We start from the raw sequence: 20,091 nt of genomic DNA, 5'->3' as shown, positions 1-20,091 counted from the left end.
TACTTCGGCTTTGAGTTTGTGTGTGCTCAGGATGAGTTTGGCTGTGTTTCGATGTGTATCGCTAAACAAGGAAACAACACCTCCACGGAGCTCAGCGCGATTCACAATGTCCCGACCAATCAGAGTACAGTGCTTACAGAGAGGGTGGGGGCTGGAGCTATTGGAGCTACTACAACGAGCCGTTAAAGGCAGAGAGTGAAATTCAGTGAATACACACAGTTTACAGAGATGCTGTATGAGAAACCAATGTGTGTTTGGAAAATTGCACGATATAAATATATTCTATACCTCAAAAATGGAATTATGATCGGTGGAAATGGCCATGACATGTCTCCTTTAAATCACTTTGGCGAGTTTCGCCTCGCCCCTCGCTCCAATGATCATTAGACCATTTAGTAAGGTAAAAAAACAAAAAGATATCGCACTGTTGGCGTTGTTTAGACAACAAAAACGGAATGAAGCTCTCATTTCATAAACAATATTTGAGTACAGACACCGTCCTGCAGAGAGCACACTACCCAACAGCACATTATTGGTCTAGCATCAATTTACAAAACATTTGCATTAAGACACTAACGGCCCCTACACACGGCGGCGTGCGTTGCCGCTTCAACGCTTCTGCCCATTCACTTTGAATGGGGTGACGTCACGATTCGCCGAACTGCATTGCGGGAGCAAAGCGTAGCTTCTCTCGAGGTGCTCGCTGCAAAAGTAGAGCAATGTTCTACTTTTGCCGCCTCGACGGAGGCGTCAGCCAATCAAATCCCTCGTATGTAAATCTGACAGTACAAGCAGTAGCCAATCAAACCGGGTGTATGTTGGGAGAGCCAGACCGCAGTTATTTCCCATATGTCAACAAAAGGAGGAGAAAAATGATCGTGGCGGTAGGGAACATACAGGGATACAAACCGGAGGAGCCAGGCATGGGGGGAGGTGGCAAAGACAGTGGGGGAAACTGGTAGGTTTTCGCTTGTTTGGGGAGTTTATATCCAGTGTATTTCGTTTGAATGGACAGCTAGCAAGCATAGACAGTATGTTTAGCCAGCATGGATGTAGCATGAATGCTTTGCTTTGTATGTCCGGGGCGGGCCATTCATGTGGTTGGTTGTTGGTCGGGCTGCTCGCGTTAATTCCCCAAGCTCAAGACACGCCCACCGCCAAGCGGCAACGCACGCCGCCGTGTGTAGGGGCCGTAAGACTAGCTGGTCCCTTGTAAAGGTGAGTCCACCTTAAATGAGCAGACGGTGAACAGCAGGTGAAAGGCAGGACACCGGAACTTGGTCCTGAGGAGATGTAATGATTATTAAACAAGAAATAGTCGAGTCAAGGCGTCAAAGAAAATGAAGATTAGTGATTATTAGCGAATTGGTTGCAGGTGGGTGAAATCAGGCTTAGGGAGTAACGTATTACATGTAAAGGCATTAGGTCATCAGGATACAAAATAGACGAATGTATTCCCTTACAGTTACAGGATCAGCTGACGACCAACACACTTATGTCTTTTGAAACGATTATGCCATTTAAATCTTTTGTCACAAACATTGCAGCTCTATTTTTCCTCTCCTGTGTGGACTCTCATGTGTTTCTTTAAATGATCACTCCTTGAAAAATCTTTCTTACAGACTGAGCAGCTGAATGCTTTCTCTCCTATGTGGATTCTCATGTGTCGTTTTACATCTCTTTTCATTGTAAAAGCTTTCTTACAGACTGAGCAGCTGAATGGTTTTTCTACTGTGTGGACTCTCGTGTGTGCCTTTAAATGTGCACTCTGTGAAAAAGCTTTCTTACAGACTGAGCAGCTGAATGGTTTCTCTCCTGCGTGGATTCTCATGTGTACTTTTATTTGCCCTCTCTGTGAAAAAGCTCTTTTACAGACTGAGCAGCTGAATGGTTTCTCTCCTGTGTGGATTCTCATGTGTTCCTTTAAATGTGCACTCCGTGAAAAAGCTTTCTTACAGACTGAGCAGCTGTGTGGTTTCTCTACTGTGTGGACTCTCGTGTGTTCCTTTAAATGCCCACTCCGTGAAAAAGCTTTCTTACAGACTGAGCAGCTGAATGGTTTATTTTCAGCACTACGTTGTGGATAACTGACAGATTCATGTCTATTTTTCAGTGAGTTTGAGCCTGATGCAGGTTCTCTGGTCTCCTTCCAATCAGCACTGTCTTCAGTGTCAGGTTCCGAAGTGTCTCCAGTGTCATCCTCAGTCTTTGGTTGTAAACTGCTCTTTGGATCTGAGCTCCTGTCTGGTTTTGGTCCTCGACAGTCTTCACCTTCTGTTTCCATGTGTTCAGTTTGTCTTTGATGAGGCTGTGAGGACTGAGGTTTCTCTTTATCATCTTCACTCTTCACAGGGTCAGGAATGAAAGTGGACTTGGTGATCTCAGCCTCCTCCAACTTGTGAAGCTGCTCTCCCTCCTGACTGATCCTGAGTTCTTCCTGTTCCTGCTTAATATGTGGGGGGGGCTCTGGGTCCTCCGGGTCCAGACTGGGGCTCCACTCCGGGAGAAACTCTTCTTTAACCACCACCAGCAGCTGGACATCTGCAAGAAACAGGAAACACACAGTCGGAACAAACTGTTAAGTGTTAGCATTTAAATATCTAACCACCATTACAATGGGAGACATTTTGCCTTTGTTTTTATATGTTCACATTATCTTTCTTAGTCCCACCTATCGTGTATTTGTGTTGGCTCAATTCACCTTATGTAGCCCAGCCCCTTTCCACTTCCAGTTAAAAGTGAAAACGTTTTTTTCCTTCTGGAAAAACAATGAATTGTATTTGGGATCGTTCACAGATACACTACGCCTACAGTAGAGAATTACAATACTCGGTTACAAATAAAAATCCTGCATTCAAACCTTATTTAAGTAACAGTATGCAAGTATTAACAGAACATTTGACAGCACGTTATTATGTAAAAGTATGATGGTGCAGTAAAATGTTCCCTGTCTGTGTTTAATGTATGATGTTTCTTGATTATTTCGTATGTTGCATTTTACTGCTGTACATGTTCAAAGTTGCGCTTGTATAAATGATTATAGATGAGGGAACCTGCTAAATATTAAAATGTGTGTTTTATATACAGTACCAGTCAGTTAGGACACACCTTCTCATTCAATGTGTTTTGTTTATTTTAAGATGTTTATACTTTGTAGATGAATACTGAAGACATCAAAACTATGAAAGAACACATATGGAATTATCTAGTTAACAAAAAAAGTGTTAAAAAATCAAGAATATGATTTTTATTTTAGATTCTTCAAAGTAGCTCCCTTTTGCCTTGATGACAGCTTTGCACCCTCTTGGCTTCTCTCAGTCAGCTTCAGTTTCTGGTGGAAACCTGGAATGGTTTCAATTAACAAGTGTGCCTTGTCAAGAGTCAATGTGTGGAATGACTTGCCTTGTTAATGTGTTTGAGACCATCAGTTGTGTTGTGCAGAGGTCGAGTTAGTGCACAGTGGAAAGTCCTATTTGACTGCGGTTTTAATCCATATTATAGCAAGAACGACTCAACCCAGTAAAGAGAAACAACCGTCCATCATCACTTTAAGAAATGAAGGTCAGTCGATCCGGAAAATGTCAAGAACTTTGAATGTATCATCAAGTGCAGTCGCAAAAACCATCGAATGCTATGATGAGGCTGGCTCTCATGAGGACCCCCGGGAAAGGAAGAGCAAGAGTTACCTCTGCTGCAGAGGATAAATATAGAGTTACCTCAGAAACTGCAAATTAAAAGCACCTCAGATCACAGAGCCCACATAGATGTTCACAGAGCTCAAGGAGCAGACAATCTTAAAGGTCCCATGACATGGCCATTTCTACTGATCATAATTCCATTGTTGAGGTCTACTAGAATAGATTTACATTGTTCAATTTTCCAAACTCACATTGGTTTCTCATACAGCATCTCTGTATAGTATGTGTATTCACTCTCTGTCCTACATGCCTTGTAGGAGCTCCTGCCCCCTCCCTATGAGCCCACTGTGCTCTGATTGGTCAGCTCGCCCACTCTGCTCAGCCAGTGGTGTAGTGGGGATTTTTTTTACTGGGGGGGACGCTATTTTAATTGGGTCATCCCAAACAATGCCACACAAGTGCGCACGCGCGCAGTGCACTCACAAAACGGGCAGACAGGTCCACAGAAACTACCTGTATGCTTAGTCCTACTTTAGTTACTGTACTGCAAAAAGCAGACGGCGCTGCGCTCAACACACACAGACTCCAAACCATGGACACACTGGCACATAAACAATGTATAGGCCTACATTGCATAAGCTACAGTATTGCAACTAAGCAGACAGCGCTGCTTCTCTCTCTCACTTTCAAAATCTATTTAAAACTCATCACAAACAAACAAAATTCCCAAAGTTGTTGTGAAATTAACTTAACGAAACGAAAAATATAGCCTTCTTATGCAAACAACATTGAATCTGGAATTGAAATTATTCTGATTAGGCCTGGCCTGGCCTAGCGCACACACACACACACACACACACACACACACACACACACACACACACACACACACACACACACACACACACACACACACACACACACACACACCACACACACACACACACACACACACACACACACACACACACACACACACACACACACACACACACACACACACACACACACACACACACACACACACACACACACACGGCAATTCAAAGTGCTTTACAAAAAATGAAAGACATTAAGAAAATGTCATTTAAAATCAGTCATTAAAAATAAAAGATAATAAAAGAAACATTAAAAGAAAAAATACATGGATAAAAGTTACAGTGCAGTCTAAGATATGAATAGTTCAATTAAAAGCAGCGACAAAAAGAAAAGTCCTGCAGGTTTCTGGGAGTTTGTTCCAGATATTTGGAGCATAATAACTGTAGAGGCTAAGCCAACGCTTTAAGCCTCTGAGGATCCGCTTGGTGGGTGTAATTGACGCACACAAGTTTGCTGCCGAATAAAGGTCAGAAACAAAGTTTCCAGTTTGAAACAGTCCATTTATTTCCATTTTACTGGTTTCAATTTACTTTGCTTCTTTCCATATTCACCACACGATATTACCGTTTACACAATACCTTTCCCGTGTGTTTGTTCTCCGTGTGTGTGTTCTCCGTGTGTTTGTTCTCCGTGTGTGTGTTCTCCGTGTGTGGTCAAAAACTGTATGGGCCTTCCGGCGGAACCTCTCTCCAACACACATAGGTTCCTACCTTTATACCCACAGTTAATTGGCTCCTACACACTAGCCCCTAATTGATAGTACATGTATAAATTGAAAACAATTAAGGAGCCAAATGTGAAAATCATATTTCAATACATAGAAATGCACATCCTACACTTCCTGTACTAAACATAGTTCAGTAATAGGTCGCACAATAATGTTGGTCTTGGTCTGTAGCTTGACAGAGCGCACCAGTCCTCCTTTGTCAGGAAAACACCTCCAACTCTTAGTAGTCCATCTTCCAGAATCGGATCCAGCTTGTAGATGGACCTGTGTCTGCTCACTGTTCCTGTTTCAGATGTTAAAGAAGTGATTTCATCCTTAAACCTATGCTGCTGACCGTAGCGTATTATAGCCAACTTAGCTTCCAAGAGATCTTTAGGTGTCAAGATGTGACTCTCCGGGTTGACTTTGGGTTTCAGTCTTTTCACTTGACCAGCTTGTGCAGAGGGATTCAAATCCTTTCTTTTACGACTCAACTCCAACAGAATTGTCTTCAGCCTGAGAAACCAGGCCACCAACACTTTGAGCTTTTTCCAGTCTGAGAAGTAAGTCATGAGCTGGTCTGTTGCATCAAGTGATTAATTGACTATGATATTAACCGAGGTATCTTTTCTGACTTCTGGGTCAACCAAATCCAATATGACATCACCGCCATAGGCCGTAGGCCATTCCTCTTCAGATTTGACAAGATACGTGGGACCCTCAAGCCAACTGCGGCTTTTCAGAAAGTCAGGGATCTTCATTCCTCTGGATGCAGCATCAGTTGGGTTGTCTTTGGTTCCTACATGCTTCCATTGACATGGTCTTGAAACCTCTCTTATGGTTGTGTTCCTATTTGCAACAAATGTGTGGAAACGCTTGTCCTCGTTGTTAATGTACTTCAGAACTGAAGTACTGTCTGTCCAAAACACAGACTCATCCAAATGAAGTTGAAGCTCTGATTTTAACATCATATCCACCCTGGCAGCCAGAACAACAGCTGTTAGTTCCAGTCATGGAATGGTCACCATTTGTATGGGTATAACTCTAGCCTTTACTAATAGGAAAGCAACATGAACATCGCCTTTGCAGTTCAGTAGCCTGATGTAAGTTACAGTCCCGTAGCCATTTTCACTGGCATCAGCAAAGTGATGTAGTTGAGAATGTTTGGGTTCACCGAAGTCCTTTGGCTTCATACACCTGTCCACTTTGAGTGATGCCAACAACTTAATGTCCTCAACCACCGTCTCCACTGGTGTACGATATCTGGTGGAATGGCATCATCCCATCCACAGCTTCTCCTGCAGAGCTCTTGTTGCATTATCTTGGCTGGCAAAGTGACTGGTGCCAAAATACCCAAAGGATCATACACCAAGCTTGTTGAACTACTCTTCATTAATAGATGAGAATAAGAATAATGTAAGATTTCTTTTCAGCACTGTAGCCAGGCTGACGGAGAGCCACAGCTCCATTGAGCCTTCTATTCCCATAGCACTCAGTAGTAATGATTTTATGTGCTTTTTTAACGATAAAATTGTTACTCTTAGAAACAAAATTAATGACCTCTTGCCTTTGACCAGTATAGTGTTATCAACAGCTCCCGGAAACGTAAGTGCTAATATTACACTAGATAGTAAACTAGAATGCTTTTCAGCCATTAACCTTGAACAATTACATTCAATGATTCTCTCTTCTAAAACATCAACGTGCATGTTAGACCCAATTCCAACTAAGCTGTTGAAGGAAGTTTTTCCATTAATTAGCACTTCTTTATTAAATATTATGAATATGTCGTTATTATCAGGCTATGTTCCACAATCATTCAAAGTAGCAGTGATAAAACCGCTTCTTAAAAAGCACAACCTCGATCTAGAGGTTTTAGCCAACTATAGACCTATTTCTAATCTTCTGTTCCTCTCAAAAATTCTTGAGAAAGCGGTCGCAAAACAGCTGTGTGATTACTTAAAAAACAATGATTTATTTGAAGATTTTCAGTCTGGCTTTAAAACACATCATAGCACAGAGACAGCTCTGGTTAAAGTCACAAATGATATTCTAATAGCCTCAGACAAGGGACTTGTCTCTATTCTTGTTTTGCTCGATCTCAGTGCTGCATTTGATACTATCGACCATGATATCTTAGTTGGCATACAGGGAATTGCTTTAGGCTGGTTTAGGTCCTATCTATCTGAACGCTCTCAGTTTGTACGTGTTAACGATGAATCTTCCACGCAAACCAAAGTTAGCCATGGAGTGCCACAGGGCTCAGTGCTCGGACCTATTTTGTATGCTTCCGTTAGGCAATATTATAAGGAATCATTCTGTAAACTTTCATTGTTATGCGGATGATACTCAACTATATTTATCAATCAAGCCTGATGAAATTAATCATCTAAATACAATTCAAGACTGCCTTAAGGACTTAAAAACGCGGATGACCTTAAACTTTTTGATGTTAAACACGACCAAAACTGAAGTTATTGTACTTGGCCCGAAGAATCTACGAAATAAATTATCTAAAGATATACTAACTATGGATTGCATTAATTTGGCCTCCAATGAGACTATAAGGAATCTTGGTGTTATATTTGATCAGGATTTATCCTTTAACGCCCACATACAATCAATTTCAAGGACCGCCTACTTCCATCTACGTAACATTGCAAAAATCAGGCATATCTTGCCTCAAAACGATGCAGAGAAACTAGTCCATGCATTTGTTACTTCTAGGCTGGATTATTGTAACTCTTTATTATCAGGGAGTACCAAGAAGTCAATCAAGTCGCTTCAGCTGATTCAAAATGCTGCGGCTCGTGTACTAACCAGAGTTAGGAAAAGGGACCACATTACTCCTGTTCTGGCTGCCTTACACTGGCTCCCTATAGAACACAGGATAGAATTTAAAATTCTTCTTCTCGCCTACAAAGCCCTTAAGGGGCAGGCGCCATCTTACCTTAAAGAACTCATTATACCCTACTGTCCTACTAGGGCATTGCGTTCCAAGAATGCAGGGTTGTTGGTTGTTCCTAGAATCTCTAAAAGTGCAATGGGAGCCAGAGCCTTTTATTATCAAGCTCCACATTTGTGGAATCAGCTTCCAGTTTGTGTTCGGGCGGCAGACACCCTATCCGTTTTTAAGAGTGCGCTTAAGACCTTCAGCCCCTAGTTTTGCTGATATAGGCTTAGTTTGTCGGGGGACATCTTACTTCTTCCTTCTCTCTGTCTATACCTGTGTACTCTCATGTTCCGATTAACCCAGCTTCCCCAAATGTCTTTCTTTTTGGTGTCTATATACGCCGGGATCCGGAGTCATGGATGATCCTGCGGTCCTGTGTCCTGGATCGCGAGCGCTGGATCTTGAGTCGTGGCTGTGGTCCTGGATCATCGGTCCTGGATGGATATCCTCGTGGATTCATCTTCCTATTATACACACATGCATTTCCAAACATTTGGACTACCTATGTTGCAAATGTATTATCTTTTCAATTTACACACGGCATCTATTGCACGTCTGTCCGTCCTGGGAGAGGGATCCCTCCTCTGTTGCTCTCCCTGAGGTTTCTCCCATTTTTCCCTTTAAACTGGGTTTTCTTTGGAAGTTTTTCCTTGTACGATGTGAGGGTCTAAGGACAGAGGGTGTCGTATTGTCATACTGATATTCTGTACACACTGTGAAGACCACTGAGACAAATGTAACATTTGTGATATTGGGCTATATAAATAAACATTGATTGATTGATTGATTGTGGATAGCATGCCACGTCTGGTTAGAGCCTGCTGTTTCACTTCCATCTTGAATTTAAAAGAATCTGACTCGACGCACCAGAGTAGTCCCAAAGCTCTCTCAAGACGAAGATTGTCTCCATCCAGATCCAGGTCCTTTAGCATTCTGCTCTTCCGAGATTGTCTGCAAAACTGCCCGACTATTGCTGATCCATTTTTCCAGCACAAAACCTCCTCTTTTACAGAGAGCATTAAGATCTTCAGCCATTTGTATTGCTGCCTTCTCTGAGCCCAAACCCATCAAACAGTCATCCACATAGAAATTCCGCCTAACTGCTTCAACAGTCTCAGCAGAAAAGTCAGACTTGTTGTCATCAGCAGTTTTCCTTAGCGCATAACTAGCGCAACTGGGAGAAGAGACAGCCCCAAACAGATGCACCGTCATTCTGTATTCCTGGATCTCTCTGGTGAAGTCTCCCTCTGGCCACCAGAGAAAACGAAGGAAATCTCGGTCTTCTTCTGTGACTTTGACCTGGTGAAACATAGCCCGTATGTCGCCCATGAATGCCACAGGTTCCTGCCTGAAACGAGTGAGAACTCCAAGCAGTGAACTGGTGAGGTTGGGACCTTGATAAAGTACATTGTTTAATGATGTTCCTTTAAATGTGGCACCACAATCAAACACCACTCGGAGAGAACCTTTTCGTGGATGGTAAACACTGTGGTGTGGGACGTACCATAATTTTCCACTGCCACAGTGCTGCTGTGTTGGTACCTGTTCAGCATAACCCTTTTCAATCACTCCATTCAGAAAGCTGGCATACTATCCACAACAAGCTCGGTGTATGATCCTTTGGGTATTTTGGCACCAGTCCCTTTGCCAGCCAAGATAATCCAACAAGAGCTTTGCAGGAGAAGCTGTGGATGTGATGATGCCATTTCACCAGATATCGTACACCAGCGGAGACGGTGATTGGAGGACATTAAGTTGTTGGCATCACTCAAAGTGGACAGGTGTATGAAGCCAAAGGACTTGCGGAAAAACTTGAGAGGTTGCAAAATGGCACATTTTGCAAACTGAACGCTGCTTTACCATGTTTAGTTCTGACTCTGGGGACAGAAAGCTGACCAGTCCCTGAAGTCCTGAGAGATCTGGATGGTTCATAATTTAGCAGGAGGTCAGAAATGTATTTTGGGCCTAAACCATTCAGTGCTTTATAAACCAGCAGCAGTATTTTTGAAATCATTTATTTGACACACAGGAAGCCAGTGTAAAGACTTCAGAACAGGAGTGATGTGATCCACTTTCTTAGTGTTAGTGAGGACTCGAGCAGCGGCGTTCTGAATCAGCTGCAGCTTTTGAATAGATTTTTTAGTGAGACCTGTGAAGACACCATTACAGTAGTCCAGTCTACTGAAGATAAAAGCATGGACACGTTTTTCCAAATCCTGCTGTGACATTAGTATTTTAATACTAGATATATTCTTTAGGTGATAGTAGGCTGATTTAGTAACTGTTTTAATGTGAGTCCATAGCCGCGTTCACACCGCAGGACTTTCCCTGGTACTTTAGTTCCGTTAGTACCAATAATGTCGCGTTCACACCGCCGGGACTACTCAGTGCCGGGAACTCTTTTGGTACTTTTTAGTCCCTGCTAGAGAGGTGGTACGAACCTGGTGACAAAGAGTGCCAATTTCTATTCTATTTCTATTGGCTGGGCGAATTGCAAACCACGCCCCGTTAGACTCTGAATTTGTTTTGTTAGGCAGCCATTTTTTTCCTCGCTACAAAACCACATCCACACCTGAGCGAGTAGGTTGTTTGTAAAGCAGTTATGACAACACGTACAGCACCGGAGCGGTGGAATGATGAGGAAGTGTCGGCGCTTCTGTCCATTTACTCAGATGCAGGGATGCAGCAGCTTCTACAAAAAGCAGTTCCCAACTCAAAATGTTTTGAGCGATGTTCGCAAAAGCTACTTGAGCTGGGAATCGTGCACAGTGCACACGGATGCCGGGTAAACATTTAAAAACTCAGGCAGGACTATAAAAAAATTAAAGACCACAATAACAAAAGTGGTAACGATAGAAAGACCAGTAAATGGTACGAGCGCCTGGATGATCTGCTCGGCCAGAGACCCTCGTTCTCCGGGACAACGGCGACCATCGACTCGGGCACGCTGCTGTGGGAGCTCGCTGAAACGGCGGATTCAGTCGGCTGTGAAGTGAGCAACGACGACAACGACGAAGGTAAAATAAACTACTTGTACTGGGGTTTTTAATATGCACATTACTGGTCTCAGATGCACTTTTATTTGCTCAGTAGATCGAGGTAGCCATGAGCAGGCTGAACTGGCTAACACTGTTAGCCGGCCCTGAGCTGGCTAATAACATAACATCTAACTAGCTATTCTCGGCCGCCATGAAAACGTGTTGTCTTGTGAATAAGTGGGCAGTGTTTTCTGTAATATGCTTCACTAACTCATGGCACTACATTTGTTTGTTTCAGGCGAGGCGGGACAACTCGCTGGATTGGAAACGAGTGGACTGTCCTTTCCCGATCGCAACAGCAGCCGTTGCTCGTCTCCCTTTTCATCAACCAAACGCAAAAGTACGTTCACACACACTGTAGCTTCACAATCACGTTTACTTCCTTCATGGTACAATTATGAATTATGAAACACCGTGGAAAACGTGTTTGCCTAGGCAGGTGTTTACACTTTTCGCGCCCATTTTACGCTCACAAAATTGTAAACATCCGGGCTAGGTCACATGACTTCCGGTAAGAAAACGTAACGTGTGTCTCTCTCGTGTGTGTGTGTGTGTGTGTGTGTGTGTGTGTGTGTGTGTGTGTTTATGTCTTTGTGTGTCTGTGAGTGTGTGTGTGTCTGTGCCTAACCCTATCAGTCGGAATAGCCCTAACAGCCTGACCGTGTCCCTTCTGCCTGTAAAACTACATGGTGATTAAATAATGTTTCCTCTTAGGAAAGCGCGCACAGGACACACATGATGAGAACTTCTTTGCCACCATCGAGACTATGGAGGACAGGCGTGCCATGGCCAGCAAGGCGATCCACGAGGACCAGATGATGCTTTTACACAAGGCCCAGGAAACAGAGGACAGGGTGATTGCGATGATGGAGCGCCAGGATGAACGGGACGCAGTCTTGGCACAGCAAATGGAGCAACAAAAGGCTTTTCAGCAGGGGTTTCTGGGAGTGCTTTCAGAGCTAGTGAAGTCAAACAGGCCTTCCTCCCTGTAGTATTGTTTTAAATATTGACACACAGCGGTGTTTCCTGGACATGGAAACATTCAGGGCTTAGCCCACAGTTAAACTCTTACAGTGCTATTTTTATATATTTGTTTTGGGTACATTTGATTGAAGTTGATTTTCTATTGTTATTATATATATATTGCCACTGTTTTTTTAATACTGACACCTAACTTGCACTAAGGTGTGTCTGTTACATTGTTTTGAACTTCATCTTGGTGAAGTTGATGCTGAATTCACTATTTAGTAGATAATCATGTGACACTTTAACTTTGCACTACGGTCTGTCTGCTGAGCCTACCTATTGTATTTGCCAGTGTTATGTTTTGATACTGACACTTATTGATCTGCTGCTGATAAATAAAAGATAACCTCCATGGCGATTTAACAGATAATGTATCTTGCTTATTTCTCCTCTGACACTATCTTTACAGTGACCTGTGTAGCATCCTATAAATCACATGTAAGTGATTATTCTGATACCATCATGTTTCATCGGTTATAAACTGGCGAAGCTTTAGCTGTGTCCCACCCACAATGTGGCTTTGAAATAGATAATTTCATTGTATTTCAAAACGGCGTCCATCAACACAAGCACTATTTATTTATTGAAAGAGAAATGGTTAAGTTTGTAATTACCAGTGTTGTGAGTTCAATATTTTAATTAATTATAGTAAGGGAACATCTAGGAGGATATATAATAAAGGTGTGTTAACTGCTGAGCCTATTTAATGTGCATATGACACCTGGCAGTTTGTTATTATATTGCCACACTGTTTTGATACTGACATATTGTCTTTGCACAAAGGTGTGTCTGCACTATTGTAATTGTGCCCGTCTTGAATGTGGTAAATAAAAGAGAGAACCAAATGCACTGAACAAAGCCTTCCATTGTCCTGGAAAGGTTTCATCAGCCATCTTTGCAGGGGGTAGGCTGAGTCCCCAAGGATATAGTAACCCACATCATGTCCCCCAATATTCCTTGTTACATGAGGAAGTAGACCACTCCTATCCACAAAACTACCCAGTGAGGACATGCTGAACACTCTGCTATCATGCATGCTACCTGGTAAGCCAACAAAAACACTCCAAAAGAGGCCCCTAGCATCCACAACACCCTGCAGGACGAGCGAGTGCCAGCCTTTGCGGTTGAAATACTCGTTATGGTACGCCTTCGATTCCGAACCAGCATTGCACTTACAGCATCCGACGCGTGGGTCAAATCCCTAGTTGGCTGCAATAACCCAGTTACAAAGCTGTATAACATGAGCACAAAGACAACAAGCTCATTGAACTCCATCATGTCTGAGGTCTGAAAGTAAACAAACGTCTCATACAGCGGGTGCGCTTTATACCCCCTCCCCCGTGTAGTTCTTCTTCTCTTGTTTTTTTGTCACACACACACACACACACACACACACACACACACACACACACACACACACACACACACACACACACACACACACACACACACACACACACACACACACACACACACACACACACACACACACACACACACACACACACACACACACACACACACACACACACACACACACACACACACACACACACACACACACACACACACACACACACACACACACACACACACACACACACACACAATATGGCAGTAAAACAAGAATACAGTTTAAAAGGAGAGTGATTTGTAAAATATCCATAAAGAAAATGAAAATCTGTTTCATAGGTGCTGAGAGAGGTCTTCATGTTGCTCTCAAAGTGCACCAGATTGATGCTTCCAACTTCAATATTTTAAAAAAAATCTTCCCGGGGGAGCATCCCCCCGGACCCACCTAGAGGAGGCGAGGACCCCCCTAGAGGAGGTGACGTCCACCCCCCACTTATAAAAAAATAGCACTTTACCTCTGCCTATATGCCGTGAGCTGATTATGGAGCCTTCATTGTAACAGTAATTCAGATGCAATTAGCCTATATAAAATTGGAGGCACTGTATGGGTTGTCTTTTTCACTCAATTCTGCAATAAGTAGATCTCGCCTTTCACCTAGGCCGAGGTCGGTGATCTTGGGCTTAAAAAGGTTGGTGACCACTGATCTAGAGAATTCGAACGGCACTTATCATGGCTGCCACTGAGGGAATTCCAGGTCATTTCACTCCGTTAGGAAGGTTCCTAAGCTAAATGGACTATTGGACTTCAGCCCAGGGGCCTCATTTAAAATGCCGTGCGTAGGATTCACATGGGAAGGTTGCTTACGTAGTAGAAATCCAAAAAATAGGTACAGACATTTTCCGATTCACCTAACATTGCGCACCGGCGAGGAAAGTGCGTACAGCACTTCCTACGCCGGTTTCCCTTTATAAATCACAACCGACTCGAAATGCGGTGCAGCTTTTGTGGGCTTCACGTAATGCCCATATCTGCCTATAAATAGTCAAAGAAACGCCCATTCATTCATTCATTTTGACTGACTACATGAAGAAGATCGCAGGAAATGACGACAGAACAGCTAAAAAATACATCTCACACCGTGTCAGATTTTGGTTATTTTGGGGAGGTCGAGAGAAATCATATTGTTTGGTGGATGCAGTTTTAACCAGAGTAGCAGCATGGAGGTCGGATCGTCACCTAAATAAATAAATAAATGGCCCGAAAAAGGTTAATGACAAAAACAATACACAGCCTTCCTCAGGCAGTGTGTTTGTACCGGGGACAGGAGACACCCCCTTGATGAGAAACTGTAAGAAGTGATCAGGGAATCCCCCCGGTGTGGAGTCATGACGACTGGATCTGAATTATGTTTTCGTATTTGGTGGTTTGTGTTCCAGCTGTCGATCAGCTGTGCGCAGCGTCTCCACTGCAGCATGTGCGACTCAACCCCCCCTCCCCGCAGCAACCCTATATCCACCAGTTAAAGGAAATACAACTAATGTGTTGTGTTATATTAGCTGTACAATTGACCACATATGGTGTTCTTAGCTTCCATACCTCCTGTGTTTTACGAGCGACTTATCAAGTATTGGCAAACGGCATACAACACGATTAAACATGATGGTATATAAAACCATGCTCGTACAACCTATAGAAATGCAAAACGGCGTCAGTTTAGATGTAATTCTGTCCTCCTGCTCATTTATGAGAAAACATTTCATAACATTAACACAACATATTCAAGGTGGTTTTAAATAACATATCCGTATTTATTTATTTCTCCAAGTTATGTTTTTGTGTGCACTGAGGAGTCTCAAACAGGCGTTTGTTTAATCATTTTAAGATTGGCTTTAATCAATGTTTGAAAATGAATTCTTCATATATGATAAATGAGAGGTAACATTTTATTTATGGTATTATTTCCATATATCTCTCTCCATTCTTCCTTCTGCCAACGGTGTCGCAGTTTCTCGTCTCTCCCGTTTTTGTGCTTAGTGCGTACACATGGGTTAGAGTTTGCGTGGAGGACTGCACATTTTCCCGTCAAGTTAGTATTTTATAAATCGCAAACATTGCATAGAAACTGGCGTACGCCATCTTTTGAGCGTATATCCCTTTATAAATTAGGCCCCAGGTCTGCCCCTGGCTCCGCCTCTGCCCAGGTGTTCCTAATTCCACTCAGTCGTATTATAAAGGAGAAACTGGAGGAGAAGGAGGTCTCGCCTGTCCAAACGCCGGGAGACACTCACCTTTAATTATCTCTCTGCTACTTTTGAGCTGTGGACCATTTATCTGCTGATGTTTTTATGTTGAGCCTGGAGGACCTGATGGTCCAGTTTTCGCGGCTTTATTTTGTTTCCCAGGGTATTTATTTCATTTCTGGTAAGGGGAGGGAAACTCTGGGTCCTACAGCCCGTGGTGTGGCTGGCTCGGGTTACCTCCTTCTGTTTGTGTCTGCTTTGCTGGTGTCACTGTTGGTGATTTATTCAGAATTCAAGGCACCCTTAACCAGCATGGCTACCACAGCCTTCTGCAGTAGCCAGAAAAATATAAATTATATTCTGGATTTTTTTTAACACTTTTTTGTTTACTAGATGATTCCATATACGTTATAGTTTTCATGTCTTCAAAATAAATCTACAAAGTAGATCCAATTTAAATAAATACAAAACTTTGAATGAGAAGATGTGTCCAAACTTTTGACTGCATCTAATACTAGTGTATATCTCTCTCAAAATATATATTCTGTATATATATATATATATATATATATGTTGGCAATAATTGATTGATGAGATGAATTTATATTAACGTTTTAATTACTTAATGACCTTTGTACTAGTTCCCCTATTCTTTAACAAGTAACATTTTAGATGTGTTTAATTTATTATTGAAGATATTTATTCATTGATTTCTTTATGAATTATCCTCGCGCAATTTGAATTAATCCAAAGTATTTAGCCTATTTGTATTTGCTTTTTCACATTTAAAAAGAAAAGGTGAACAAAGAAGCACATTAAAAATAAATTATCAAATTATGTCACATTTAACCAACTAGTGCCTACATATATGGGTAATATTTAAATCAGTAAATTAAATGGCAATGTATGGATTTTTATAAATATATTTATTTTTGGTAGGTTTGCTCTTCCGTAATACATTTTAATTATCATAAGTACATGTGTCTAATAATACTTACATACTTTTACTTAACTAACATTAATGCAGTAACTTGTAATGGAGTATTTTCACAGTGTGGTGTTTGTACTTTTACTTCAGGATCTACTACCTGCAGCAAGTGCTGATAAAGGTTCTAAAGTGTTATTAATGTGGTAATAAAGTGCTACTCAAGAGTGTAAAGTGTTAATTAAGGGTAAAGGGAACAGACCTGCTCTGTGGATCCGAAGCCGAGGCTGTAAAACAGCGTCCAGAAGTTTCTGGAGTCTCTTGTTCTCCTCTTTGGAAAGAGACAGCTCCTCCTCGTACTTGGCTATCGTTTTTTCAAACAAAGCAAATATCTCTTCAGCAGCAGCAGTGAGTCGCTGCTTCTTCAACGACAGCAGCATTTGGACTTTACTCATGTTTACTAGATCACCTTTTCCTGCAAGCTCCGTTAAACACACTGTTTCTCTCTCCATCAAACTCTCAATCTGACTGGCGTTGCTAACGTGTTTCCAGCTAGCATGCTAAACTAGCTCCTATAGTCCGAGGTAAACGCTCCATAAAAAAGAGCACACAGTCCATTCGGAGGTTTATCCAAACACACAGATGATGGATCAGTAGTGCTGGAGCTCACACACACTTTCTCAGGAACACAGAGAGAGAGAACCGTAGCGACGAGACGCCGTTAACGAAAAAATGTTGGACGAACAACTGCTGATATTCTATAACGGTAGGCAGTTGTATCAGGGGCAGGGTGCGAACTGGAGGGGAGCAGGGGGAGCTATAGCTCCCCTAGTGGTGACATGAGCTCCCCTGGGAACATGGTTTGTGAAATTTGGGGGGAGCTCTCTAAAATACTGATATGATGAACAAATAAATTCCATTTTGGGCATGTTTTTTTTTTCAAAGGTGTAAAATAAGTGAAATAAAATTATAGTTTAGTTTATAATAGTTTATAATAGGCCTATGTCTGTGCTGTTGCTATTAATGCACGGATCAGCATTTGCGGGGGGGGGGGGCCCTGCAAAAAAAAAAATCCCGGCTCCCCCGGTGACCGTGGTATAGTTCGCACACTGATCAGGGGCGTGGCCTTTGTCGAATACAGAGTGGAGCTGGCTGTGTCTGAAGCAGGAAGAAGAGGGAGGGCTTATCAAACTCTGACTCATTCCAGGAGGGGGAGCAGACACTGAACTATTTCCTCATTTGCAAACGGAGCCTCGCTTACAACCTGCTCCACATTTGAAAACAGTCTCAAGTTCAGCTGTAAAATATTTATTTTAAATTCAGGCTTTTGTAGCACACAGCTCAACACTCATGGTAGCAGTGGTGTAAGAAGCAGCAACACACTCTCACTCCCTAAGCGTCCAATAGCGACGTTTGGTCAGTGTCCGTGGCGTCCAATTGTGACGCTCCTAGGCTCCTTCAGCGTCATAAAGGGACGCAAATAGCTTTCAACTGATTGCAATGTATTCCCATCTGCGTCGGGATTTGACGCTCATGGAAGCACGGCATTCGTTTATGCCGGCTGCCCTTAAAGGCAATGTGAGCGTCCATTCCCATTGGATAACGGCGAATTGTACACCCGGAAGTAAGTATTCCTCTTACTGTCGATTGATTTTACAGTGATATCTGCACTACTCATCGACTAAAAAACACCAGATTATCCTTGTTAATTACACAACATTGATTGGTTTGTGTGCAATGCTTTTGTATTTTTCCGCTTCGATTCGGATAAACACATTTTTTTTTTGAGTAAAGGATGGCAGAAGACACTACACTACCCAGAATCCCCAGCGTCTATGTCACATGATCTTCAAATTTCTCCCTGCAGAAAAAGAAAACATGGCCGAAATTCGTTTTATTCTTGGTAGAAAATGCCTATTTTAAAGTTAGTTTGGCCATTAAAATGCGTGTTGATGTCATTTGATGCGAGAAATATGAGTTGTTATTTCAGATTATGTGTGCAGTGGATGTACATGATCTTTAGTTTGCTAGGTATTACGAAGATTACTTCAGGAAATCGCGACATTTTCATTGTTACCAAGGTGGTTGCTAGGGACGCTGCTATCGATATTATTCCTGTTATGTTGTGTAACTGTTTAATGGTGTTATCTTTATTGCTACCCCCTTTCCCGTCAATGTATAGTGTTGGTCCACAGCCTAAACATATTAGTTTAACAAAATCCGCATCTAAAGATAGCCTACGTTATTTCCCCCCTGTGCAATTCCAGTCTTACATCTCACAGCACATCGTCATTAACAGACCTAAAACATTTAAAAAAAATAATAATAACACTTTATTCCGGGTGTGCTTGCTTTTCTCTTTGAAAGTCATCACATAACGGCATTGTAATACACGGTTCGGCTGCATTACATATTACATATCTGCCGTAGTTCTGTATTTATAGAGCCCTGATGAGAAGACAAACATGAGGAACTGGAAACGTGACGTGGATCATAAATATATCAGCCATTAAACAACATCTTACATTTATTTTCACACAATACGTCTCCTTGCAGTATCGACACTAATTCGGCTCACTTTTATATTTGATCCAATTGGTAGATAGGCTGTATTTACACCATAAAGGTGCACAGATGATATAAAGGGACACCTGGTGGTTAAAGCATGTTATTGAATTTAATTATTTTTATTATTAGATATTAATACGATCCCTATAAAGTATATTCATTACTCGTTATTCTCTACTAATAGTTAATTAAAGACTGTATATAATGACTATTTTGCACATCCCTTTCAAGATTTCATGATTCTCTAAGGTTGATTGACATATCATATAGGCCTACACAACTGTGGTGTAGTTCTGCACTGAATGAAAAACTTGGGTCGCAGGTTCCTCAACAGTGCATTACGAGACATCTATCAATATGTGTGCATACCTCCAGCAATGTTAACTATGTTGAAGCACTTATTTTAACTGATATTATACATAATGTATTAGACTCTTATAAGATGTATGTAGATATTTCATCTCCGGCCTTGTCGGGTATTGAACAATCAATAAATAAAGAACACAGAATTGTTGAATATAAAACACAGAATTTGTGTGATTATACTAAATGATTTTCAAATAAACACAACTGCATATTTAACTGTTACACATGCTGATGTAACGCAAATGTTCCAACTTGGGATCAATAAAGTATATCTTATCTTAAGCTGATCGATGGCTACTGCCATATTTGCAAAATGTGCCTCTGAACCTTGACAAGTGCATGTTTCAGGCTTATCAATTAATGTAATGTAATGTTGTCACAGGGGTCACACACATAAG

General features: G+C 41.9%; 1 protein-coding gene and 1 long non-coding RNA gene across 2 annotated transcripts; one reads left to right on the top strand and one right to left on the bottom strand.

Moving 5' to 3' along the window:
- Window positions 1-1,298: 1,298 nt before the first annotated feature.
- On the bottom strand, window positions 1,299-17,474 carry LOC139433189 (zinc finger and SCAN domain-containing protein 22-like). The gene is made up of 2 exons (XM_071202089.1): window positions 17,022-17,474; window positions 1,299-2,541 (listed from the first exon to the last, which is right to left on the bottom strand). The coding sequence occupies exons 1-2, from the start codon at window positions 17,269-17,271 to the stop codon at window positions 1,550-1,552; spliced, it is 1,242 nt and encodes a 413-aa protein (XP_071058190.1). The 5' UTR covers window positions 17,272-17,474; the 3' UTR covers window positions 1,299-1,549.
- LOC139433188 (uncharacterized) lies at window positions 10,532-12,623 on the top strand. Its single transcript, XR_011642753.1, has 3 exons — window positions 10,532-11,193; window positions 11,453-11,554; window positions 11,929-12,623. It is a non-coding gene; the product is annotated as an uncharacterized lncRNA (long non-coding RNA).
- Window positions 17,475-20,091: the final 2,617 nt, after the last annotated feature.

Source organism: Pseudochaenichthys georgianus, unplaced genomic scaffold (assembly GCF_902827115.2).
Source record: "Pseudochaenichthys georgianus unplaced genomic scaffold, fPseGeo1.2 scaffold_1154_arrow_ctg1, whole genome shotgun sequence".
Lineage (NCBI taxonomy): Eukaryota > Metazoa > Chordata > Actinopteri > Perciformes > Channichthyidae > Pseudochaenichthys > Pseudochaenichthys georgianus.
The sequence above is the reverse complement of the archived record's forward strand: the minus strand, read 5'-3'. Positions and strand labels throughout refer to the sequence as shown.